At 32.8% G+C, this 26,690-nt stretch overlaps 2 protein-coding genes and 1 pseudogene across 2 annotated transcripts; 1 reads left to right on the forward strand and 2 right to left on the reverse strand.

The window, feature by feature from the left end:
• Positions 1 to 905: 905 nt before the first annotated feature.
• ZFP5 (zinc finger protein 5) lies at positions 906 to 2,927 on the reverse strand. Its single transcript, XM_086448308.1, has 2 exons — positions 2,537 to 2,927; positions 906 to 2,143 (listed from the first exon to the last, which is right to left on the reverse strand). The coding sequence occupies exon 2, from the start codon at positions 2,060 to 2,062 to the stop codon at positions 1,310 to 1,312; it is 753 nt and encodes a 250-aa protein (XP_086304434.1). The 5' UTR covers positions 2,063 to 2,143; positions 2,537 to 2,927; the 3' UTR covers positions 906 to 1,309.
• Positions 2,928 to 13,167: 10,240 nt separating this feature from the next.
• Positions 13,168 to 13,249, forward strand: LOC147398934 (U6atac minor spliceosomal RNA; annotated as a pseudogene).
• A 2,926-nt stretch (positions 13,250 to 16,175) lies between these two features.
• Positions 16,176 to 18,403, reverse strand: LOC147398935 (U-box domain-containing protein 40-like). Its single transcript, XM_086448309.1, has one exon. It carries the CDS (start codon positions 18,149 to 18,151, stop codon positions 16,541 to 16,543), a length of 1,611 nt encoding a protein of 536 aa, XP_086304435.1. The 5' UTR covers positions 18,152 to 18,403; the 3' UTR covers positions 16,176 to 16,540.
• Positions 18,404 to 26,690: the final 8,287 nt, after the last annotated feature.

The following is a 26,690-nucleotide window of genomic DNA, read 5'->3' on the forward strand; positions in this document are numbered from 1 at the left end:
TGAAATGGAGGAATCTAAGTCTTTGGGATTAGGCTTTGTTCTTGTTGTATTAATGGATCCTTACTTAATGCTTCCTCTTTATCGAAAAAATAAATAAATAAAAAGTTTAAAGATAACATTTAAAAAAAAAAATTATGGGTATTCTTAATTTATATTTCCATTATTAGTTGCAAATATAAATGAGCATATAACCATGAATCTTCTACATTTTCGATTTTTTAAAACAATCCACTTACTTTACTTGGTTAGCCAAAAGAAGAAAAAGAGAAACAAAGAATTATTCCCCCAACTTTTTTTTATTAATTTTTATAATTGGGCTTCACGAAAAGGTAGGGAAACTTCGCATAACTTTTTATCAATTTTAATTAGGTAGTTGGCCTTTGAACGAAGAATCCAACAGTTTTCGTCGGTAAAATTTTTAACCTATTCAAATTGCTAAAAGTCCTTGCTATAATAAATGAGTTGTGCAGGGGTGACACAAAGGTGACAAAATGATGTGGTGTTGCGCGCATTACCGTAGATGCTTTTCTGCGAGATATGAGTAAAAAGTATCTACGTTTATGTGCTCGCCACCACATCATTATTGTCACCTTTGTGTCTCCGTTTGTGTTGTTCCAGCATTTTCCTTAATAAATAAATCACCATCCTCAAATTCCTTAAAACCTTATCTTGTTCTTGAGATTTGAAGGCCGACACAAATATATTCTTGAGGTAAAAGAAATTTACCCTAAAGGTTGAAGATGAAGTAATTTTAAGAATAAATTAAAGGGTTTCGGCAAACGTCTGAAATACATTTATGTCAATTGTTTTGGTAGTTTAGGAAGTTGAAGGGGTATGTCATCAATTTGAAAACCCTGGCAGGGGCCATCTCTAATCTACATCAAAACCCAAATATGTAACTCAGCTGAAGAAAATTTTCACATTTCACCATGAATGCCATCACATGAGAATACAAATCAGTATCAAAGCAAACACATTAAACAGTTGGCTTAGGCCAAACAAAACATTCACAAATTGTAACCAATTTTTAAAGCTCAAACCCACAATTAAAATGGCTGTCCCTCTCCTTCATGAGCAGTTTTTAGTGTAAACATGGCCTATGTATGGTATGCGTAAATTCCGAAAATAATCTCTCCGTAAGGAAGCTTTCCAGAGCTTCCATGATCACCGATCAAGATCGCTTTTATGGAGATGAGTATCGTATGATCAGGGCTACTGATGAATCTACCAAGCAACCATCATTTGGTCGATATAAAGAAGACGAGTCAGTCTCAATTCAATCTGGAATCTGTTATATTCAAATATTTGATTACATGGTAAGGCTTAACTGAAGATCCAAACTTTTACAATTTTGATTGGGATTGGACAAAGGAGAAGGCTTAGTGGCGACGTGTCTGTTATCGATGGACCCATGGGTTTGTATCAGATTAAACTTACAAGTATCTTGTTGGATTGGGACATGAGAAGGTAGAGCATATGAATTAGAGACAAGGGACCTATTATGCAAGAATGCATTTTGATTGTAAGGGTTGAAACTAATCTGAGATTCTTCAAAGACTTTGAACTCTGGAATATAAGAATTATTAGTTTCATATAACTGAGGGGGGGACACATAGTAATTGAAACCATGGTGACTTTGGAAAGGTTGAAGATACCGATTTATGCTCGCTTTCCTTGCTTGCATCTGCAATCTTTTCTTCTTCAATCTCTCCTTTTTATGAGCATTTTGATGGCCACCCAATGCTTGTGAGTTCGCAAACTCTTTGAAACAAAATTGACATTCGTACTTCTTTTCTTCAATCTCGATCACTGGGCTTTTCACTTTGATGGGTTTTTCTCTCCGAGATAAGACCGTCGTCGTCGAGGAATTCACGCTTTCGTCTCCTTGTTCAGAGCCTCTTGAACACCTTCCATCGTTCAAATAAGGATCTAATTCAAAGCCAAATAATCGAAGCTTCTTCTCTTCGACATGAATTTTAGAATTGAAGACATCATGTCCACCCCATTTGGGAGAGATGAGATTAGAAGCAGAAACATCTTCTTGTAACAAGTCTTTCTCCATCTGTTTCAAGTGGAAGATTAAGATGACTTGAAGAACCGATGCACCGACTAGTTGTTCGGCCTCTCCTCCTTTTATAGCAAACTTATTTGGCCCCAACAATCCATTGCACCCCAAAATAAAAATGTTAGTTTTATATTCATGAACAGCAAGAGCATATCGAAGTAGTCAATAAGAGGAGAAAAAAAAGTCAGATCAAAGAAGCCGTCATGCAGTATAGGTTTAAAACTTTTCAATATTATACTAGATACGCTATAAGATTTCTCTATCAACGAGGATTCAGTTTGTTTAATTAAGAGAAAAACCAAGGCCTACAAACACTTTGGTCATCTAGATGTTCACAAGAGAAAAATAGCACCAATTGGACATTTAATTCACATATTCTATGCTTAAAGAGGAGTGCATGATAATAAATTTACGATGATTCGAAAAAAAAAGATTAAAATAAAAAGTCAAAAGAGGTAGGGATGCAATCACCTGGAAGGAAAGCGCTCAACTTCGCGATAAATCTCCCACTAGACTTAATTGAATATTAAAGATTACTTGGCTTGACCAATTATGTGATTATAATATTTGGGTGCTAAGTCCCATCCACAATAAGGCACTAAACAATATTTGTTTATGATTAGTTCTGTAGTGTTGTGGTTATCTGGCAAATAATGAAGTTTCTTATTAACCTTCCCTCCACAATCCCAAGCATCTGAACAAACCCTAAAAAAAAAAAACTGTCAATATTGACTATATCTAGAATGCTTTTAGAATTATAAAAGGGGGTAGTTGCTTAACAATGGAATATTAGAAGTGGGTTATGATGTAAGCATAGATACTAATAAGGGTCTTCAATGAGATCTGGGCATATCTTCTTAGAGCAGAAAACATTATATTTTAAACCCAAAAGCATAGTTTTAAAGTTGAATGAAGTCATCAGCTTCTATTATTGAATAAACAAGCAAAGCAAAGCACTTGTGTTTGACAGTTGTTTAGATAGGACCCCACTTTTTTTTTTAGCACTGGGACATGTTTGAAACAATTGGATTGTGTTTTTATTCCTTTGTCTCACACTAGATCTCCTAATGGTAGACTTCTTCTCACCAATAACTCCCCCTCATTCACATCAACTCCCACTCTTGTTCTTTTCCTGTTAATCTATTATATTTGCTTTCTTTAAGAGTAAGAATTCCCAAGTCATCATCAATCATTCACCATCTTAGCTAACATGTGGAAATAAAGGAGCCACCAAAGGAGATAACTGGATTATGATGGATGGGTGGGTGGGTTGTTTTATTGATTGATTTTTCTTCTTGTTTCATTTGATTTATTCCTGAATTGATAAGAGTATCAAAAGGTGACCCTACCCATGAGTCACCACCAGATTTCTTTCTAATCTACTTCTTTTTCTTCATGTGGACAGTTTCCAAAGGAAATCAAATACCTAAGACTGCCAATATTGACTAGAGGGGCAATGAGATTGGAACCCTTTTATTTATTTGTTTCTTGCAACAGTATGGTTGATCATAGAGTAACCCGAAGGGGTAGGCCTAGTGGCAAGCTGAACCTTGATAAGTTTTTTTTGTCAATTTTCCAGTTTTCATGTAGTGCGCCCCCTCGAAAAGTCCTACGTGCAATTAATTGAGTCTAGGGTCAATCGGACCTTGGAGGGTAGCCCCAAGGAATTGAACCCTACCCTTTTATTTATTTGTTTCTTGCAATTGTAAGGTTGATCATAGAGTAACTCCAAGGGGTAGGCCTAGTGGCAAGCCGAGCCTTGATAAGCTCTTTAGGAAGGGTAGATCAAGTGTTCGAAACCCTGCGAAGCAATAAATTCCTTGGGGCCACCCTCCAAGGTCCGATTGACCCTAGACTCAACCAGTTGCACGTAGGACTTTCCAAGAGGGTGCACTATGTGAAAATTGAAAAATTCGACAGAAAAAATTGATGGGCCAAGGCTCATGAATTTTAGAAATTGAATTTTGACGGTCTAGGACCGTTGAAATTCATGATGTTCTCAGATTTGATGGCTTAGAGTTATTGAAGTTCTCCCATCCTTCATTAATTTGACAATTTTGACCCATTGAAAAAAAAAATTGACAATGAAAAAGATTTGTCGAATTTTATGAAATTTGACGACCTAGGGCCGTCAAATTTGCACTTTTTTCACATTGTGGTGGTGCGTGCACTACGTGAAAATTGAAAAATTCGACATAAAAAATTGACGGGCCAAGGCCCACGAATTTTAAAAACTGAATTTTGACGGTCTAAGACCGTCGAAATCATTGATGTTCCAAGATTTGACGGCTTAGAGCTATTGAATTTCTCTCATCCTTCATTAATTTGACAGTTTCAGTCCGTTGAAAAAAAAAAAAATTGACAATGGAAAATTTGACGCCAATTCAACCTCTTGGTCTGTCGAATTTTATGAAATTTGACGGCCCAAGACCATGAAATTTGAACTTTTTTCACATTGTGGTGTGACCGTGGGATTTGTCTCACCTACCCACGATTTAAAAAAAAATATATGATAAAGTGGGGTGGGGGAGGGGGTTATTGTGGAGTGTCTTAACAAGCATAAAATTCGGGTAGAATTTCAATTGGTTTTGGATCCACTTGTTGAGATGAACGTACCCTTACTTCCTGTTTGCATCTGAAGGTACCCTACCAATGGCCTTTGTGACGAAAAAATACATATTTAAATATTTGAAGTTTGCAGAATATTGTCATCAGTTAGAGGAATATCTAATGTGAAAATCACTCTACAAATATTTAAATACTCACATGAGTGTCCCACGGGGAAATCTTTTTGCTGAAGATGGAACATTATAACACACGACCTGTACTCCATTTCCACAAGCACAAAATTCCTAGGCACCTTGGAAAATAATAATATAAATGAACTCAACTATAGGATTATAAAACAAAGAAATTTCAATAATCAAATCTTATAGAGTTGAATGCTAAGGAGTTGAATAAAGATTCTTATTAAATGTAAAAGTTCAAATTACAATTCGATTAGGAGACCAATGGTAGAAGAGTTTGGGAGGTAAAAGATTGACCAAGTCAGATTCAGGTGAACCCAAATTCACACACACCCCCGCATGTCACGCATCCCCAAAAACTTTACAATAATTTACAACATAGGGAATCCTAGGCAACAAATTGTCGACTGATATTTAACCAGCTAGAACGATCATCTAAAATTTAATAGCTAAAAAGTTCAAACACTGTGTCAACATTAAAAGCCTTAAAATGTTTTAGTTACTTTCAATACATTTCAAAAGGGGGATTGTGGAATCCATGGAAATGGGTATCAGATAAACCTTTAGTATTTAGCAATTCTGTTATCCACATATCAAGGAACATCAGGAGAAACTGAGATGCATCACCAGATTGAAATAGATAACCATAACACATACGTTTGTAGGCGACAATAATCACCACATTCTTCTTCTTCTTTTTCTTTTCGGTAGTGCGTGCTCCCTTTAGGGATTACAAGTAGTGATATCATATTTTGGGCTTTAGCCATCAAGAATTTAATGTTGTTTAAGATTGAAGGATATATTTCTCATTTTTTGGTGAAAGGTAGTAATATGTTACTGTGAGTTTTCTTTACATAGTGGACTTAGTGTGATCTGTGGACGTACCTCAATCTTGAGGGAATCACGTAAAATTTCTGTGTGATAGCATCTTGTCTTGTATTTATTTTTTGATTTGTTCTCTTGGTTCGATTGCATCTATTTTCTTAATAGATTGGATGGAAATTTTTGGAGATAATCCCTCGCCTCCTTGGTGGAAACTATATTTTCCTTTTTCTTTAGATGTAAATTTAGTGTATTAAGAAGAATTTAAATAAAGTACATTAAAAAAAAAAAAAAAATGAGGCACTGCACATTTGAGTGGCAGCAACAGCAGTGCATCCTTTACTTATCAAATAAAAAAAAAATTAAAAGAAGACCAGTGACCAAACAAACATGTTCCCATTCTAAGTAACTAAGCTTACATGTTTGGTAGTTATAGGTGGTCTTTCCCTAGAAGCCACCATTGCACATTTTTTATAAGAGTCCTGATAAAATGACTCACCAGGTGGCATACTCAATTGGCTCACTGATGTGACAAGTTCAGAACCGTTGATCTTTACATCTCGGGATACATAATTGCACTTCCCCATAAAAAAGTGTATCCCAAGGGAGCTGTGTATCCCAAGGTGTAAAGATCTATGGTTTCCAAACTTGTCCACATCAGTGAGTCTATTGAGTATGCCACCTAGTGAGTCATTTTATCAGGACTCTTTTGATAAATTAAGAAGTGCAATGCCATGTGTCACTTGGTAGGGACAAATGCTTCCTCCACCTTCCCCACATCTTGAAGTGGAGTGCTCAAGCATATGTGCCATGACTAGTTATGTCAATTTCAGCATTTCTAATTAATTATTATTAAACAATACTAAATGTTGGTTTTGTCTTCACTAGCTAGACCATAAATAGCCTCAATTGGATATTTAGATTCCTGGATTCTATAGATGGAACAAAACAGTCCCTGTCAAATAGAAAATCTGAGTGATTTAATGTACTTGTTTCTTGTAGTTGTTTTTTTACTCTGTTTTGGATGGAATACTCATGTTTGTCATGCATTGGGTATAGAAACTTTTAAGACAAAATGTATAAGTTTTACCCAACATATAAGGTATTCTAATAATCCAATCCAATTTCATTTCAGAGTCAATAATTTAGCTTCAATGCATTAAGTAAGATAACCAACAAATAGAGAAGTTGTGATTTGCAGTTATTGGATATCAGAATGCATGGTGCACATTTCTTATAGAGTCGTGATTTTCTGACGCCCCCTCTGACATGGCATGGGTTAGAACCATATAACTTTTCCTCGAGATACACACCGCACATCTCCATGTAAATATGTGCAGTTGTGTATCCCGGGGAAAAAGATCTATGGTTTTAGCCCATGCCACATCAGGGGGCATATGTTAGAAGGGGGCATCAGAAAATCATTAATCTTTCTTATATACATATATTCAATTAGGACCTTACATGCTTTTAAAATAATTGTGTCTATAAGCTATCTTGTGCTTCACGAATATGATATTTTCTGGGCATTTCTAATAATATCAAGTGTTATTCCTATTTTGGCATTTCTAATTTCCGGAGTTTTGGCCCCGATTAGCGAAGGACCAGAGAAACTTTCTAGTTATGAATCGGGTATAGAACCAATGGGCGATGCATGGGTACAATTCCGAATCCGTTATTATATGTTTGCTCTAGTTTTTGTTGTTTTTGATGTTGAAACGGTTTTTCTTTATCCATGGGCGATGAGTTTCGATGTATTGGGTGTATCCGTATTTATAGAAGCTTTAATTTTCGTGCTTATCCCAATTGTTGGTTCAGTTTATGCATGGCGAAAAGGGGCATTGGAATGGTCTTAGCTCCTGAATATTCAGACAATAAAAATAAAAAAGAAGAAAAAAATTACATTGAGACAGTTATGAATTCCAGTGAGTTTCCGTTACTTGATCGAACAACCCACAATTCCGTTATTTCAACTACATCAAATGATCTTTCGAATTGGTCAAGACTCTCCAGTTTATGGCCGCTTCTCTATGGTACCAGTTGTTGCTTCATTGAATTTGCTTCATTAATAGGCTCTCGATTCGACTTTGATCGTTATGGACTAGTACCAAGATCAAGTCCTAAAGCTGACCTAATTATCTGACTATGTCATGTTCTTTCAATAGGATTTCCCTTATTAGCATTATGAACTGTTACTCAAACATGCTCCAATTGGGCTTTATGTTTGGTCCTTGTGGCCACACACCTCCCCCTGATAATGCCTTGTCATGTGTGTTTTTTGGCCCATCGGCCCACGATATTTCATTTCCATTATTCGTGGAATTACTGACGTTGAATCTACACTTTAGACACACTATTCTCCGAACGAATTTTTGCCATATTCCAAATTTCTAGCTATGCCCATCATGGTTTTAAATCTCGTCCAAAACTAAGACAACTCGTTCAATACGTCTCGGTATTAAAATCACAATTCATTTTTCTCATTGTTGAATGAGACAACTTAAATGTATCGGACAACTCGTCTGAGACAACTCGATCTTGTTCATAACGAGACGTCAAAACAAGTATTAAAACCATGATGCCCGTATCACCTAACAGTGCCAAGAGAACCAATGGAAACTAAAATGATAAAAATTACCATCAGAGCCCAAATTCCATTAAAATACAGAGCTCAACTTTTCTACAAGAAGCTTGTTTCACAGATAATGACGTTATGTACAGATTTCGATAAGGAATTAAGAACCTTCATTAAAACTAAATTTAAAAGAAAATCAATAAAGCAAATGTAACCATTAAAATGCAAACCAAACCCCCACCCCCCCCCCCCCCCCTTCTCTCTCTCTCTCTCTCTCTCTCTCTTTCTCTCTCCTCCCCTTTTATTAGACAGAAGTGCCCTTTCCTACAATTTCTCTTATAAACCCTTGAAAAATAATATTTGTTCCACGATCTATTGAAAATTTTCATCAAGATTATCAATTTCTCCTCTATTTCTTTATTTAAAAATAATAAAAGAAAAAATTGATAACATTTAGTGCAAATCTTCAATACATCATGGATCAAACATGAGAATGTGTAGATCTATAAAGTTCACCATTGTTCCTCAAATCTAGATCCTTTTCATGAAGTTCAATGGCTTTTTGAAAGTATTTGATAGAGAGAATGGATTCCTCTCTCTTTTTCAATGGTATAAAATGTAGGAAGGGAAGGTATAATTTAAAAGATTATTTTTCAAGGATTTATTAGAGAAATTATAGATGATGGTATTTTTGTTCAAAAATATGAGTAATTTCTGCAAATAGTCCTATTTTGAGTATTAAAAAGCAAAGAATAATGATTTTTTGACGCCCCCTCTGACGTACGTCCCTACATGGTATGTGCTAGAATCATAGATTCATTTTCTCGGGATTCATAATTGTATATATTTATGGGATGTACAGTTGTGTATCCCGAGGGGAAAATCTATGATTCTAGACCATACCACATCAGGAGGGGTGTGTCAGGGGGCGTCAGAAAACGACGAATCTAAAAAAAAATGACCCTTTTCAACAATTGGCATAAAACTTGGTTTATGGAAGTTTTATGCTAAAAGTCTTAAAATGTAGGTCCAAACAGCATTTAAAACTCCCCATAATCGGTTCTAAAGTAAGCCAAATTCGATGAAATTAGACATGAAAGAACTGAAATTACTTACATTTTGCCAATTAGGGAAAGTAGATTCGAGAGAAACAAAAGCAATTATAGAGTATGCAAGGAACCCACCACTACCTTTATGAGCTCCATCGAATGGTTCTGGTTTGGCTGGACTGTTTGTGGTCCAAACAGTTTCTTATAAGCAGAGATGAACGACAAAGGTTAGAGTTCCAACTTCCAACATTGCCAACCAAGAGAGAATTATTCGGCCGACAAATTGTCTGTAACAAGGCGGCATCGTTCACGAGGCCGAGTTGGCCCAAGTTTAGTGGGCCAGAGGACTTGCGTTGATAAGAACTTTGGAAACCCACATAAGGAAGTCACTCTAGAACATGATTTTAAAACCCGAGTTCCCATCTCGTCTCGTCTCGTCTCGTCCATGCTCGATACCGAATCGTCTCGGACAAGGTTTCCGATACGTTGGTGATGTTTCGTTCAAAATTGAAGAAAACTAATGTGGGGTTTTAAATTTCGTCCGAAAAATTGACTTATCTGTCCGTCTCGATGATGCTTGATATCGAGACAATTGGGACGATAAGTCTTGGTCTCAGACGATTTTTGAAACCATGCACATGCTTTTAAAACTCGGATTGACATCTCATCTCATTCAAGGAGACCGAGTTGCCTTGGAAGAGACAACTCGTATCACACGAGATAAATTGCTTAACTTGTTTTATAATTATTTATTTATATATATAATTATAATTCTTTTTTAAATAAGATAGATTAGAATATTTTTAATCATAAACTCATATTTTATTTAGATAATAAGTATTTAAATTTTAAAAATTAAATTATTTTAATTAAAATATACAAAATCCTAGTTGACTTGAACGAGTATTACTGACTCATCCAAGTTTTTCAAAATATCATCCGAGTCATCTCATTCGCCACTTAAGATATTGCACATGTGAGATACTTTGTCTATTCATCCCATTCATGGACGATATGTGTCTCAGATCAGATTTAAAACCATGCTCTATAACATCTTCATCCATGACCTAGATTTGATATATTAAAAAAAAACTACTAAAAGTTTCATTTGATAGGATCAAACTTAAAAAAAAAAAAAAAAAGCTAATTTCACTAACTTAGTAAGATTTCAAATCTTACTACGGTTCTTGAGCTCACATTGTGGCATCCTAAAACATGATTCAATGTCACAAAGATGTAGAGATCAAAGTATAGGAACCTTGAAAGAAAAAAAAAAAAGAGTTAATTTTCAATATTGAATTTTAATTTTAAATTTGGAAGTTCAATACTCATTCATTTTCAACATCTTGGATGAAGTCCAATATATATATATATATATATATTGAATCTAATTTTTTCTATGAAATCTATAAGGCTTTGATGTTGGATTGCTAATCTGGTAAGTCATCTAGGCTAGCGACTCGTTAAGTTAGTAAGAAAAGTATTTTTCTTATTTGAAATATAAACGTTAGAATTTGGGTTAAAAACTTTTGAGTCTCTTTTGATTCTGGTCCTTCAATTTTTTTTTATATCAATAGTTCTCCTTCCATCTGATATAGATTCAAATAAAAGTCTGAAACAATCTTTACCCATTGTACTCAAATTTTGAATTTGAATACATATTTTGAGTAAGGATCGAAGATGTTCTTAAGGTTCCTTCGTAGAGTTACTTTTTTAAAGAGAAAGAGAGAGAGAGAGACACCTTTCCTCATTTTACTCAAATTTTAAATTTGTATACATCTTTAGAGTAAAGATGGAAGATGCTCTTAAGGTTCCTTCGCAGGGGTATATATTTTAAGAGAGAGAGAATTGTTATTTGCACACTTAACTTTTACTTATTACACCTTATTTAAAAATAATGAAAATAAGTTAATGATTGAGAATAAGTAAAATCAGGGGAACATATACAACTGAAATCTTTTCAAGGAATAATGTAGAGATTATAACTTGAGTCAAACATTTATAATGTTTATAGAATGTGCTTTTAATCTTTAGTTGGATTGTGATAACTAATTAAAGAAATTGAAGTCTAATAAGTAAAAGTTGGGGTGCCAACAATAGTAGCTTTCAAGAAAAATTTAAGATATTAATCGCAACCATGAAAATAAAAATAAAAATAAAAATGGTCGTTCTGACATTATCATTATCAATAAAGTCATCATGGTCATTATCATATATCTACAAGATTTAGTCCTAAAATGTCTTTTTTGGGGGGAAAAAATCCCAATTCCAAATTCTTTTTTTTTTTTTTTTTTGTACTGTGATAAGCTGACTCATAAAAATCATACTAAAGATATTCTCAATTGACGTGACATGTGCACAGAGTCATAGATTTTTTCAATGTGCATCTCGATGAAAAAATGAAAAAAATCTTCTACTATTCTTTTTTTCTATACTTGATTAAGGTACCGGCATGAAAAGATTCGGTATTGATTTGATTCTATTAAATGGACAGCCACTTTATTATCAGTTTTTCCATATATTGAGTTACTAAGGGCCTATGGTAATACTGTCAATTACTACGGTTTGTTGTGTGTGTGTGTGTGACATCTGTCTTTTTTTTCCCTATCTCTTGCAATTGCTCCTCTTTAAACTTGAAAGTCTCTTGATCGCAAACTGTCAGGTATCTGTTCAACTCGATCATCTCTCATTTCGCAATTAGTTTGTTTTGTGTTGAACACATAATTGATCGTTGTTGTTTGTTAAAAATAATTATAACGGTTGGATTTTGATAAATTAACCAAGATACCCTTAAATGCTAAATTTTAATCAAAACTTTTTTTTTATAATATCTAACAAGTATGATTTAAAAATAATAATTAAATATATAAAATAATAAAAAAAAGTTCTCTAAATCATAAAAAATTTAGTTTACCAAAATAGTTATAGTCATAATAATATTACATGCAATTAAGGTCATTTTTTTTAATGTATTTTTTCTGTGATTCCCTTTTAGCACACAATCTTTGAGTAACAGTTAAAGTGGAGGGGGTATTTAGGTCATTTCATTTGTAATGTATTTCGTCGTTTTCAACTTCCCACAAATGGAATTTGTACAAGCTCCTCACCACAACTTCGAAAAATTGTGATTTAACATCGCAAAAAGCTACCGCTACAACCGCAAAAACACTGTTCCCAAGCGTTATCAAACACTACCTAAAAATTGCCAATGCTTACGGTAGGGGCATCCTCTTTGGGATTGGGTAGTGAAAGCAGGGGCAGAGCCAAGATTTTGTCTAACGCTATTTTTGGATTGATAGAAATGGAGAGAAGATAAAATAAATGAGTTTCTCTTATTTGGATTGTTAAGTGGGGAGAAAAGAGAAAAAAAGTTGAGTTTTCTTTCTCTCTAAAATTAGAGAGAAATGAAGAGAAGTCCTTTTAAAATATTTTATAATTTCAACTTTGCCCCTATATTTTTTTAAAGATATTTTTAATTTTCAAAGTTGTCCTCAATTCTCTCGTGTCAATCTAAACATGGTGGAGAGAAATTGAGTTTCTTTTCTCTCCACTTCCCTCAACCCAAACAAAATGGAATTGGGGGCAACTAAGAGGATTAGAAAATTTAAAAAAACAATTGTGGGGGCAATAGGGTTCTTTTATTCGACATTATTATCTGTCATGGTAGTTATTAAATCCTTATGAACTTAAAAATTCTTATGGGAGAAAGTGCTCCCATTATAAATCCGTTCCTAAGTGAAAAAAAGGAAAAATAAATAAATTTGACAAGGCATTATTTAAAAATGAGAATAGAGAAAAAAAAATATAGAGAGAGAGAGTTATAGGGGTATTTTTGAAAAGAGATAGACGAAAATAAACAATAAAATTTGGGGTATTATTGAAAAATGAAATAAAAGATAAGAAAAATGTGTTTTTGTAGAAAGGAGGGATGGTTAGCATCTCCCTGAACTCGGTCGGGAACAACTTCTGGGCTTACCTATTAAGTTGTTACCACCTTACATATGCTCAAAGTTGCACACTTTCGTGAATCTTTAACCCATAAAAAAGAGAAGGAAATAAGACAATGGAGGATGGACAATTGTTCTCGAGATACATTGTTTATATAAATCTTGAGATAAATGAGTATAGTTCACCGTTGTGTTTTATTATATGATTTATAATTACTAATCTATAAAGACCTTTTCTTAAGTTCCACTTTTTTGTCATAAATATTTTTTAAGGATTAGCCTGATTGTGCAAGGAGTAAATCTTTTTACTGAAAAAATGTGATTAGTAGGTGTATAATTGCAAATTTTAAAATAAATAAATAAAATAATTTTCCAATCTTGGTGAAAAAACACTATCCGACCTCATCCATTAGGAAATATTTTTCCCCACAAGATGAATTTTTTTTTTAAATCCAACCTTTTTTTGTTTTTTTTGACACTTTCCAAAATGCAAGCAAACACCAGTAAATCTTTTAAAAAAAAATTCATTTTCTCGACCTTTTTCCTAAGAAATGGATTTTACTAAGAACTGGGTATATGGCAACTAGATGGTCAGACGAAAATAAATTGTTTCAAGTTGAGCATTTAAACAATTGTTTTATTTTATATTATTTCGTATAAATTATTTCAAATATATTAATATATCTAAGGTCATTTTGTAATTTAAAAAGTTATTTAATGTGATTTTGGTCAGCAATAATCTCCCTTCTCTCATTCAAAAACCATATAGATTATTTATTTGGTTAGATTAGGCTCTTGTTTAGTTAGTGTCAATTGAATTAAAAGGGTTGCCTTGGATGCCTACTTATAGAATCGTAGAGAATTAAATCAATTATAATATCCAATGGAAAGCAAATAAAATGTTTTTTTTATTTTTTCCTTTGTGAAAATAAATGATTAATTGTAGAGTTATTTGTTTGCATATTTTAGGGTTTGCTTGATAATCTAATTTTCGGGGATAATTAAAAGCAGTTCTCATGGAATTTTTTGAATAGTAATACTATTGAGCAATTCTATGGGCTCACAACTTATACTACTACTTTAGAATTAGAAATTTATCTAGTTCTTTCAAGGGAAAATTACTTAAAGAACCCTGACGGAGGGATTTATCTCTAAGTAGTTTCTAAGTTACGCGGGGTAGTTTGATGAAACATTTAGTAAACTTTTTTATTTCTTAATGGTCCCTCAGTTCTCGAGTTCAGCACTTTTTATTTATTATCGAACTCATTTTTTTTATTTAGTGTCGAGTACAAAAAATTTACTATCAAACTCGATGCTTTTTATTTACCGTCGAGCTTACCACTTTTTAAATAAAAAGTGGTGAACTCGACACTGGTAAAATCCACTTATTTTCAATTTTCGAAATTTTTTTTTTACCAACATACATGAAAATATCGACTAAAAACTTGAGATAATGACTTGTTTAGATGATTTCAACTCAAAAATATCATCTTTAATTGATTTTCAATCAAAAACTAAGAAAAAAAGTATTTAAAAAAAAAATCCTAATTTTTTTTTACTTACATCTTCAAAATATTGAAAATAGCTTCTTCTTCCTTTTTAAATTCTTTCTAATAGGATGAAATCTTCAAAACTCGAATGAGGTGCTAAAAATCTAATTTTTTGAATGAAAATGATGAATTCGAACAGTTAAGACATTCAATCATGAGAAATGTGGGAGATGAAGTCCAGTGATTATTGATAAAAGAAAATTTTACTAGATGGACTATTAAGAGATTGCCCATAACTTAGGGATTGTTTAGAAAAAAATCCCTCCAAAGGGTCCTTTAACTAATTTTTTCTTCTTTTAAAGTAGACCAATTCAAATAGAAACAAAAAAATTTAGGAAATATCAATCTTTTTTCAAATAATAGAAGGACAAAAGCAATTCAATGTTGAAAAAGATGAATAATGATTTAGAGAAACCCTTAAAAAATCTTCACAAGGTCCTTTAAGTGATTTTCCCTTCTTTTAAAGTAGATCAATTCAAATAAAAACAAAAAAATGTTTGGGGAATATCTATCTTTTTTTTCTAATAATAGAAGGACAAAAGCAATTCAATGTTAAAAAAAGATGAATAATGATTTAGAGAAGCCCTTAAAAAATCTTCCCACAGGACTCTTTAAGTAATTTTCCCTTCTTTTAAAGTTGATCAATTCAAGTAGAAATAAAAAATGTTTGGGGAATATCTATCTTTTTTTGGAATAATTGAACGACAAAAGCAATCCAATGTTAATAATAGATAACAAAACGCAAGCAAACACCAATAAATTGTTTCTAAAGAAACCCATTTCCTCAACATCATTTTCCCAACAAATTGAATCCTACACACCTTCTACATGCCGCAACTTCTAATTAGTAGTTTGGTATACTATAATATAAGAATGATTAAAAAGTTAAGTAATAATTATATTAAATATTTATTTTAACATAAAAATATGATAAAATTGGTTATAATACCCTTACAATTTAGGGAAATTTCTCAAATAATTATAAACATTTTTGTTCATTCCAAAAGTGTTGAAGTATTGGCGGAACTATCACATAGTGTGATAAAACTAATTTGTCTTACACTATGTGATAATTCTATCAATATGTGTAACACTTTTGATATTTTAAAAAAAATTTATTATTATTTGAGAATTTCCCTACGATTTATGATCAATAATAATGTGTACAAACCCGGAGAGGGGTGGTTCAATGGCAATATCAAATTCCAATAAACGATGAGAATCTGTAAATTGTGAGTTCGATACCTAGTATGAGCAGTATTTCTTCGAGGCCACCCTCACTTACCCGAAGCGTGTGATAAGCGGGCGTTGGACGTGCCCTGGGGAGGGATCCATATGCTTTGGCTTTTCCGATCACCCTAGTCGAAAGTAAATTCGGACACTCCATCATAAATAAAATAATAATAATGTGTACAAAATATATCATATTATGCCACTATTCCATTCATAGACATCAGTCTTTACCAAGTTGGTACCTCCAGTATATGCCATCACACTTAAAACTCATAAGAAACTTTAACAACATTCCAACTCTCATATACACATCTGTCATTGTTTCTCAAGTCAGGGTCCTTCTACCAACTGGGGACCCAAAATCATATTCAATTATACACATAGGTTCTATCCGGTTCTGGAATAAGTATTCCCAATCCCGGGATAATCTTAAACCGATTCCACCATTACTGGTTAATCGAGTAGGTACCCAATGAAACCTTGGGATTCCAACAACAGTTCAACCAAAAAAAAAAAAAAAAAATCATCTCTAATTACAACCTACCAAATAGATCAAAACTCGGTCGAGTTCGCACCAGCTCCATAACGATTCCGACTCAGTATTCCCGAGTTCAACATACTCTCCCAGTCCTCTTCAATTTCATCTCTCCCTCTCATCATCTGTAAAATCTTCATGGCTTTCTCTCTTGCTCTCTCACTTCCTCTCTCAGCAACCTCTCTCAACACTTCTACTGCTCCAGCCTCCTTCGCTAACCCTTTAAACCTCAAACTCCCATGACTCAATGCAAACAACGCCGCGACACAACTCTCTCGAGTCAACTCCGATTCTGACTCACAATCCCTCAAAATCCCCACAAAGAACTCAACCGCATTCGCGTCCAACATCGCCGCGCGCCCTTCGGCGCACAATGCTAAATTGCACAGTATGAGCAATGCCCTAGTCGCCAAATCTCCTGCCTTCGCCAAAGCTAACAATATTGGGACCGAACCCAGTTTAACGAGTTTGGATCGGTTACTCTGAACGAGTGAAAGATGATACAAAGCTAGTGCCGAGTCGTGTCTCGCTCGCTCACTCTCAGAACGAAGCAAGTGGAGAAGAGGAGGCAAAGCTCCCAAAACACCGATCGCGGTTTTGTTCTCATCATCAAGGGCTAAGCTGAATAGTGCACCGGCTGCGTGCTCCTGCGATTCAGGGAATCCTCCCTTCAACAAGTCGATCAAAAGAGGAACAATTCCTGACCGTACGATCTTCACTTTATTGACCTTCTCCAGAGATAAATTAACTAAAGCTGCCACCGAGTTTATCTGAATAGTGGAGTATCGTGAGATCAAGAGAGATCGAACGGCTGAGAGTAATCGAGGAGTACAGAGAGAAACCCTAGTTTCTTCTTTCGTTCTTGTGATCTTTCGTAGAGAAATCACGGCTTCTTCTTGTTCGAAAACTTGAGAACTCTTAAGCTTTAATATCATCTCCTCATCTTCGGAGGAATTAGGGTTTAGGGTTTCGTCTACAACGATCTCAGATGACGAAGATGTAGAAGAAGATGAAGAAGAAGAAGAATAACAAGAGGGACGAGTCGCGAGAGGAAGAGGGCTAGTTGGAATCGTCGTGATCACCGATTCTTCTGAACTCGAGTAGAAATGATTTGCACGACGATTCAAATCGGTTTCCGTATGAGAAAACATCACTGGCGGGTTCTCTGCAACAGCTTTAAGCAAATCATTCTCCAAAATCTCACTTTTTTCCTTTTCGTTCATCTCTAATTCTTCTACTTTTTCGTTTTCGCTCTGCAATTTTTCTTCTTCAGAGATCATTGTGGTTCGAATAAGCTTCTCTGCCACACTAAATTCAAGGGGTTTTGGCCATTCGACACCATAAGTATCACACCAATTGATAATAGTTGATTTAATGGCCAAATTAGGGATTACAGTCGAAAAATCGGGTTTTGAGCCATCAGAGAGGGTCGGTGAAAAACCCATTTTTTTACAAACTTGAACACAGTTTCTCTCGAAGGTCTGACCTGATGCAACAATTACAGGGTCCGCCATTAAAGACCCAGAAATCTGACAGACGAATTCCTTTGGTGGTTCCTTTGTTTCATCTTTCAAAGCAGTCGGAGATCTAAAGAAGGAAATCTTCCACCTATTCTTACCATTACCCATCTCTTTAAATCTATTTCTCCTGAAATTCTTCAAGAAAATGAAACAAAAGATCTCATTTTTTTTTTTTTGCCCTTTTCTGCGAATCAAACACGAGAACACCAAGGGAAATTAATAACTGAAGTTCTGAAATTTAGCGATTATTTATCTCTCTCTGAGAAAGAGTGAGTAGATCTAGTCTACGCGGTTGCAGAGAAAAAGCCTCATGTGGCGATGAAAGGACTTTCTTTGAGCCCCCAAAAATCAGAAGGGATTACGTTGGTCTACCAAAAACAAAAGGACGCGATAACGATATAGAAACCCAAATACTGTTTCGACTTTTACAATTACCCCGCTCTTTGTGTTTATTTACGAAATTACCTACTGTCAAATTTTTTTACTATTATTTCGATTAATAATAAGGTATTTGTGATTATTATTGAGTAGAAATGCAAGAATTTTAGTAATAGCCCCTTGCAAAGTCAGCGATATTTACGTTTGCCCCCTTACAAGTTACAACAGTTAACGTAATTCTTTTTTTCTTTTTATTTTTTTTATGAATTAAAGGTAAAAAAATTGTTTAGTAATTTAAGTTTTTGAATAAATCCCAAATTTCACTGATAATTCATAATAAAAATAAATATTGATTTTGGTCAAGGGGTAAACTTAATCTTGTATTTTTTTTATAAAGGGTAAACTAATATTTTGCTAATTTTGCAGGAGTTATAATTAAAATTTCCTTATAAATGACAAAGGGCACTTAAGTAATGTAGAGAACTATGCTACAAAAAATAAAAAAAAATACAGTGTATCTTATTCCACAAATTGATTAGTATGAGTTCGTAGAAGTAAGAATTATTCCACAAATTGTTTCATCTCTCATCAAAGTTCACAGTTCAATCTAATAAGAACAAATCTAGCCAATTTTTTTTAAGTGATTTGTAGAAAGAATCATGTATTTTGTCAAAATTATTGTCTAACTTCGTTTTCAAAAATTTTAAAGATCATATACACATGTTGATATTAATTATTTATTTTTGATAATGGGGTGTCCGGACTCATGATCGATTAGGGAGACTGGACGAGTCAAGGCCGGAACAAAGGCTTCTGTGACCCTCCCAAGCACATCACACGCACCAAGCAAGTGAGGGAACGCTCTCACAGGTGGCCCTGAGACAATATTGCTATATTGATATTCTCTGTACAATCATATTAAATTTACCTTATACCATTTGATTCAAAGGTTATACAAATAAACTGATTTTTTTTTTCTCAAAAGAGTACCCTTTTGGCTGTATTTACCTTTCTATCCTTATATTCAATCTAAGCTAAATACTAAAAACTAAACCCTAAACATAATTTTGTCTTCACAAGAAGGTTAGAAAGGTAAAATTCTAAATGTGATTGTACATAGGATCCTATTTTGATAGAAAAAAAAAAAAAAAAAGAGGAACGAATGAATAAATTGTATGTGACGTGTGGTCCTTTCGAAAAATCCATTCTTTGTATAAAAAGGAGACGATGACAACAAAAATGAATTTCCTTCCTATCGTTTTATATATATATATATATATATATATATATATATATATATATATATATATATATATATATATATATTTTAAATATAATTAAATTAAATAACATACATGATAACAATTACTCATCAATCCAACATTTAAGAAAGAAATCGATTTTAGAAGCAGTTGGACCAATAATTTCAGCAAAATAGATGACCATTTGGTGTATTTTTCTCATCCTTTAATCTTCTAAAATCCATTTTGTATTATAGAAACTAGTTGGTTTTGTCATTGGATACCAAGAGATCCGCTACCCTTAAAAGGCTATTGGTTTGAATGATCATAACCATTCAATTGGAGAATCATGATCTGTGGGGCACATTCATAATTGCTTATGATATATGAGATTCTCCTTGGTGGGACCCATCATCACCCATCTATTAGTCGTCAAGTTATTCCTCACCTCCCATCGTGATCCAAGTATTTCTCTTCTATTGGGTTAAGTATTGTAAATGTTCCAGTTCAAAGAAGGCATCCAAGATATTATTTTTGTTGGAGATATAAAAATTGTGATTTTTTTTTAGTAACTCTTATTATTTATTTTAATTTTTATTAATTTTACTCAAATATTAAATATTGGAGCAATTAATTATGATGTATTGTAATAAAATATAGTATATCTATTGAGGTTAAGATAATGTTAGATTGATTTGATTGAGATTTATTAAGAAAATATTTTATCTCTAGATATGATTTCATTTTTATAAAATCTATTAGGGTTATTGTAATTATCATTTTATTAAGAGAATCTATCACTCTCCTTCTTCTTTAATAATATGGTTTCATGTTTTAAAATGACAAATTAGATAGTGCCATGTGGCATAGGAATTACAGGCTACCTAAGGAGTCAGTTTCCTTCTCCAAAAAAAAAAAAAATGGGGAAAAAAAGGGGGAAACACTATGGCATGGGTAATGGTGCATCAAATGTCTTTTTGAATCTCTTTCACAAGGATTGCTATATTAAAAAATTACCCTTTTAATGAAAATGTTTAGGAAGTATATTTTCGGAAATAACTTTTATAGATAATTTGATAATCATATTGAGAGTTGCAATATTTTGACTCAGAAATTTTCACTCAATCTGTACTCAGCCAACATAATCAGTGCACAGAGCCATAGATTTTTTTCTTTGAGATACAGAAGGAAAAAAGATCAATGGTTATGTGCACTTACCACATGTACTGAGTATAGTTCGAGTGAAAATTTTCGAGTTAGATCATCATTAATCTTATATTAAGCATGTTCGATCTTTTTGATCTTTAATATAAAATTCTAATTTTCTAACAACACAATGATCGATTTTACTCCCCCTCCCCCTCCCTCACAACACAAATAATAATAATAATAATAATAATAATAATAAACAAGAAATTGTTTTCAATATTATTTTTAATCATTTTTAGTTTGTGTTTTGCAAGATACGGGAAGCTAAACCAACATGGAATCCTAATTTCAAACTGTAAAGCACTTTTGAGGGGCAAAAAAACCATGAATCAACACCTAACATATTCCCAAACATTACCTATAGACATAGGTTGGCCATTATAATTATCAAAAATATTTTGTACTTTATTAATTAGAAGTGTGAATCGTTGGAGCATCTTATTAAGGTCTCACTATGTGAATTATTTTGATTTCAGTTTCGACTCCAACAAAAACAGCTCCACATGGAATAAAAAATACTGCTGAAATGGACTCAAGATTGTACCTCATATCGTACATCCTGACGTGAAAGTGCATAAGAGCCATAGATGCTTTTGACTATACTCACTCCAGCACGACTCTAAAACAAAACTTTCTATTAATTGATTGCATGTGAAAGGGACTGAATCAATATTTGAAAACTCAGTAACTCAACTCACTCAATTCAAAAGTTTGCCAACTTGGAGTTGAGTTGCTTATTGGGAAGCCAACTCAAAAGCTTATCCTCACTTTTTCGTCTTCACTTTTGTTTTATATGTAGACTATTGTTATTAATTGTTTTTGGTTCTTTATGTTTATCTTTTCTTCGCGATTCAACATTCCACAGAATTCCTACGTGAAAGAAAGAACGTACGGGGTCTACGTCTGAAACATAATCATGTGATTTTGATAAGAGAATGCTAACGTTCAATACCTCATAAAAGTAATACATTTTTTTTTTCAATAATATCCTTTCTTATTTTATCTTTTTATATAAAAAAATACTTGAATATGCTAATCTTTTATACAATAAGTACGTTTATTATATTAACAAATATTGATTGTCAAAATATTTATTACAATGAATATTTTTAATTTAAAATACTTAAATACACATAGTATTTATTATGTAAAAGAATAATATACTCTTAATTTTTTTACTAAAAGATAAAATGATAAGAGGTATTATTAAAAAGAAAATATTAGACAATGCTATCGTCCCCATGAAGTATTGGATGTTAACATTCTATATATTAATAATTATAAAAAATATAAAGTTTTAAGTGTCAAAATATTGCAAGTTTCATCTAGTCTTGTCCATGAACAATACAAATATGACTCGTTGAGTTTTCTTGATTTTTCTAAAAATAACAATTTTTTTACTCCCCCACATGGCATATTCAAAATATTCTCTCGACGAGGGTTGTGTTTGAACCATAGAGTTTCTTTCACTAGGATACACAATTGCATAGATTTATGGGTATGTGCAATTGTGTATCCTAAGGCATGAAGTCTATAGTTCTAGCACATGTCACATCAAGAGAGTATTTTGAATATGCCACGTGAGGGAGTTTGATTATTACGACTCTTTTTCTAATTCACTTAACCAAGTAGAAGAAGTCCTTTATGGATTGGTGAGATGGCAAAAATCACATTTAAAAAAATAGAGAATGATTACATGTGGTCCAAGGCCTTGTTAGCAATTTGCAGGTTTATTGTTGAAAATTTTACATTTTTTTTAATAACAGTATTATTCTTCCAAAATTTTGAATGACTCAAAAAATTTGCATATATTTAAAAGGAAAATGAATAAAATAAATTTTTTATGAATATTATAATATTTGACAAAAAATGATATTAATCTAAATTAGTATCAAAGCCTTGGTCTCCTCCATCAATTGAAATTCGAAATCTCTCCATCGTCTACTTTCAAGCAGGTCTCTTTCACTTTATCTTTGACAAATCGATCAAAAGAAACTAAAAACTCATATTTGAAACACAACGAAGAAGTAAATCTAAAATCAAATCGATCATTGCAAATTTTTAGAAAAAAATTGAAATCCAATTGATCTATGCAACTCTTTAAAATTCTTTTTATTGATTCTTCTTTAATATTTTTCTATATTAATAGTAGGAATACATTTTTTTTTCTCTCCCTCTCATTTATTCGAGATCAAGGAATATTTATGTATGATTGTATTAGATGTTTATAATTGTTCGAATCTTTTCAAAGAACCATATGATTACGAATTTTACTAGAATATTGTAAATCTTTTGAAGTATATTGAATTATTTATTTTTTGAATTTTTGTTATGGAAGACATATAAAATATGTGTAAAGTATATGTCGCAAATTTCTTGTTTAATGAATTTTTATAATCTAAACTCCAATAAAATCAGAATCTTTCATGTATGGAATTTTTACCTCTAAATTTTTATTTTTTTATTTGATAACGAAGGGTTTTCGAGCCAGCTTGCGCGCACCAGACTAGTCCCTACGCCTCGCATTCAGACTATACCCCACTACGTGGAGCGGTCGTGGCCAATAATATTTTTTATGGGTAGTGGGATTTGAACTTAAGATCATAAAAAGAGCAGATTCTTTGATCCCAAGTTACTACATACTTCCAAATTGCTTACAAGAGTCAGAGGATTAGTTGATTAGTTTAAGACCTTCTAGAAAGAAGAAGAAGAAGAAGAAGACGACGACGACGACGACGACGACGACTATGCATCTAATTTATTCTCAAATCGAAATTGACCTAAAAAAAAAGAAAAGTATCGCCTCAAAGTCAATTCTGTTGGAGGTATAAAAAATATACATTGTATGAGACATTATTTTATTCCCACAACCTTATAGAAATAATATATAAATCATAGAAGTCATATTTGAACGTTACATGTGAAGGGTTATTTTAGTAATTGTACACTAAATTATATACGAGGGTTGTCGATTGGGACGCTTAACGAATGACCTAATACCGAGGAAGCACGAGGGACTTGTTTGGTAAAGCAATAAAGATTCCACGTGCCGCCCGCCACTAGTCTCAATTATTAGTCAAAGTCGACACCACTTACGTTATAATAAGTACAGAGGCAGCATTGGGTGCTGGAATGAACATCTGCTCTGATATTTTAATAATATTATATCGTGCCACGTGGCAACCTTCTTTGATCACTCACACATCTTCATCTCAAACTTATCCAATTAATTAATTTTTTTTAAGATATTGTAGTTAGTCCTAAGAGCCATGAAACTAATCTTTAATGAAAGTTAAGCCTTGACTAAACATTATTAAGAAATCAATGATTTTGCTTTATTTTATTGGGCCGAGAATACTCTTAGGACACACGTTAAAGACCAATGCATACACTTTGAAAATTGGAATTTGAGGGTATCTCGATAAAAATAAATTTCTTCGAGGTCATTTTTAATATATAATTTAATTTTCAAAGTGTATTTGTTGAACTTTTACGTGTGTCCGTAGGGTACACGTTAATAAGATCCTAAAATTTATTATGACAAAGGATTTTTATTTTTGATGGATAAATTAGACTTAAACCCACGACCTTAAAGATGCCTTGCAATGTATCAAACCAACCGAGCTATGGGTCTAAGCCCTATGATGAAGGATGTTATTGAACTGGACCCTTGTTAGCAATTTGGAATACGACAAAAATTTAATTCGTGAAATATCTGAATTCTATTCAATTTTGGATTGTAAAATTCGATAGATGAAAAATATGTTGCACATGTTTTACATGTGTATTATCCATTTCATTTCAAAATTTTGAAAACCAAAAATCCAGTCATATGATAGTGATGGTGATGGTGGTGATAATGAGGACACTGAAATTATTGTTCTATTGATTTTTAAAAGAATATTAAAGTCAAATGACAAATCATCAATTTGAAAAATTAAGATGTAATCTCAAATAAATTTTGAGGGTAAGTCATTATTTTTTTAAAGATAAAAAGTACATTTTTCACATAAAAATGTGGATTCGTCCAAAATTTTGAAGTATGACCGTTTCAAAGTCGAATGGTGTTACATATTACAACTTACAAGTTTACACTTTGCAACATACAATAAGTTATAGTAGCATTTTTTTTTTCTACCAAATTTTATAAAAATTCGTAAAAACTACATTTTATTCTTTTCAAGCTTAAAATCTGTGAATGATTTAGAATAGTTCAATAATCCTAAAAATAATACTTTCATTAAAAAAAACAAAAAAATTAATGAAAATTTCAAGAATTAAACATGAGATTGCTAACAAATTGCGAACAAGGCACACACAAGATACAATCAAAGATAAATAAACACTCGATGAGAGGATTTAAGTTGGGCTATGAGCCTTAACCTAATCCCCAAGAAGCGAGCTACACTTTTTTAGACCAATAGTAACCTCCATTGGGCCCAAGTTGAGTGGCTCAAGGCCAACTCCCTAACAAGTTGAATTGGTTCTCGGGTTTTATAAAAGACCAAATTGAAGAACCTTTCAAAGTCATTTAGAGCCATTTGAAGATATTTTCATCAAAATCCCGGATCAACCTATTTCCTGATCAAAAACATGTTTAGACCTGATAGTAAATTTGTTACTTTATAGACCTTAACCAAGTCCAAATCAAGATCCTACCTTTATAGGTTCAATATCATTGTTCACAATCTTATTTTCAAGGGCGCATCAATTTTACATTTACAATATATCATATTCCACCAAGCATACAAGTGGAAGTTTATAATATATCTTATAATCATAAAAAAAGATATGATCCGTAGACTCATAAAAGTAGATTCATATGTTCACACACAATCTCAACCGATATATATGAGATCCAACAATTGATATTTATTTTAGAGATTCGTAATATATTCTCAGAATGCATATCTTATCTCAATCATTAGATCTCATATATAAACGGTCAGGATTGTGTGACCATTTCAATTAACTTTTCATGAGTTTAGCGACCCCAACTGACAAATTATACTTACCAATAAAATAAAATAAAAAAAGAAAAAAAATTATTTCTCTACCAATTGAAGCTTCGAAAAATACAGCGATTTAATCCAAAACATTGACAAATTATTATATGGTCCAAGAAAATGAAATAATAAAAAATAAAAAAAAAATTTGCTGCTACAATTCCATGTCCATTGTTTTTAAATATCAAAATAACGGATTACAAAACCATGTTGTGGAAATTGTATTTTGTACCAAAAATACCCTTACAAGAATTTAAAAAAAATAAAATAAAAGCTAAAATGCCGTCAGATGCTTATTCCCAAAGTGTATTTTTTTTTTTTTTCACTTTAACAAAAACTTTTTTTTTAATATAAGAGAAAAAGGACATCCACTTGGAGAGTATTTTAATGTTTAAACTTTACACGTGGCGATCATTCACGGATTTATCAAAAGATTCACCAAATCAAGTCAGGGCCCACCAACGATAGTTTAGTGGTCCCCAGTAAGACAGTCGACTCTATCACAGTTGTGTACTTAGCTATTAAGTTTTCCATCTCTAATAAATATCAAATTTCGCGTTGAAAGTGTGTATTGTTTCTCCTTTCTCGTACAATGATTATGAACTACAAACAAAGCCCACACGTGGGACAGTCCACGCCAGACAACGAGGGTCACGAGCCGACTATAATTTACAGAGTTGCTATTAACACCCCAACTTTTACTTGTTACATCCCTAACTTTTAAATTGTTTATCTCACGCTAATTAAAGATTAAAACAAATCATTCAAACATTACAAAAGTTTGTGTCAAACAATTTCGATAGTTGTTTAAAA

The sequence above is a fragment of the Akebia trifoliata genome, chromosome 7, assembly GCF_017979445.1.
Source record: "Akebia trifoliata isolate Shusen 1 chromosome 7, ASM1797944v1, whole genome shotgun sequence".
NCBI lineage: Eukaryota > Viridiplantae > Streptophyta > Magnoliopsida > Ranunculales > Lardizabalaceae > Akebia > Akebia trifoliata.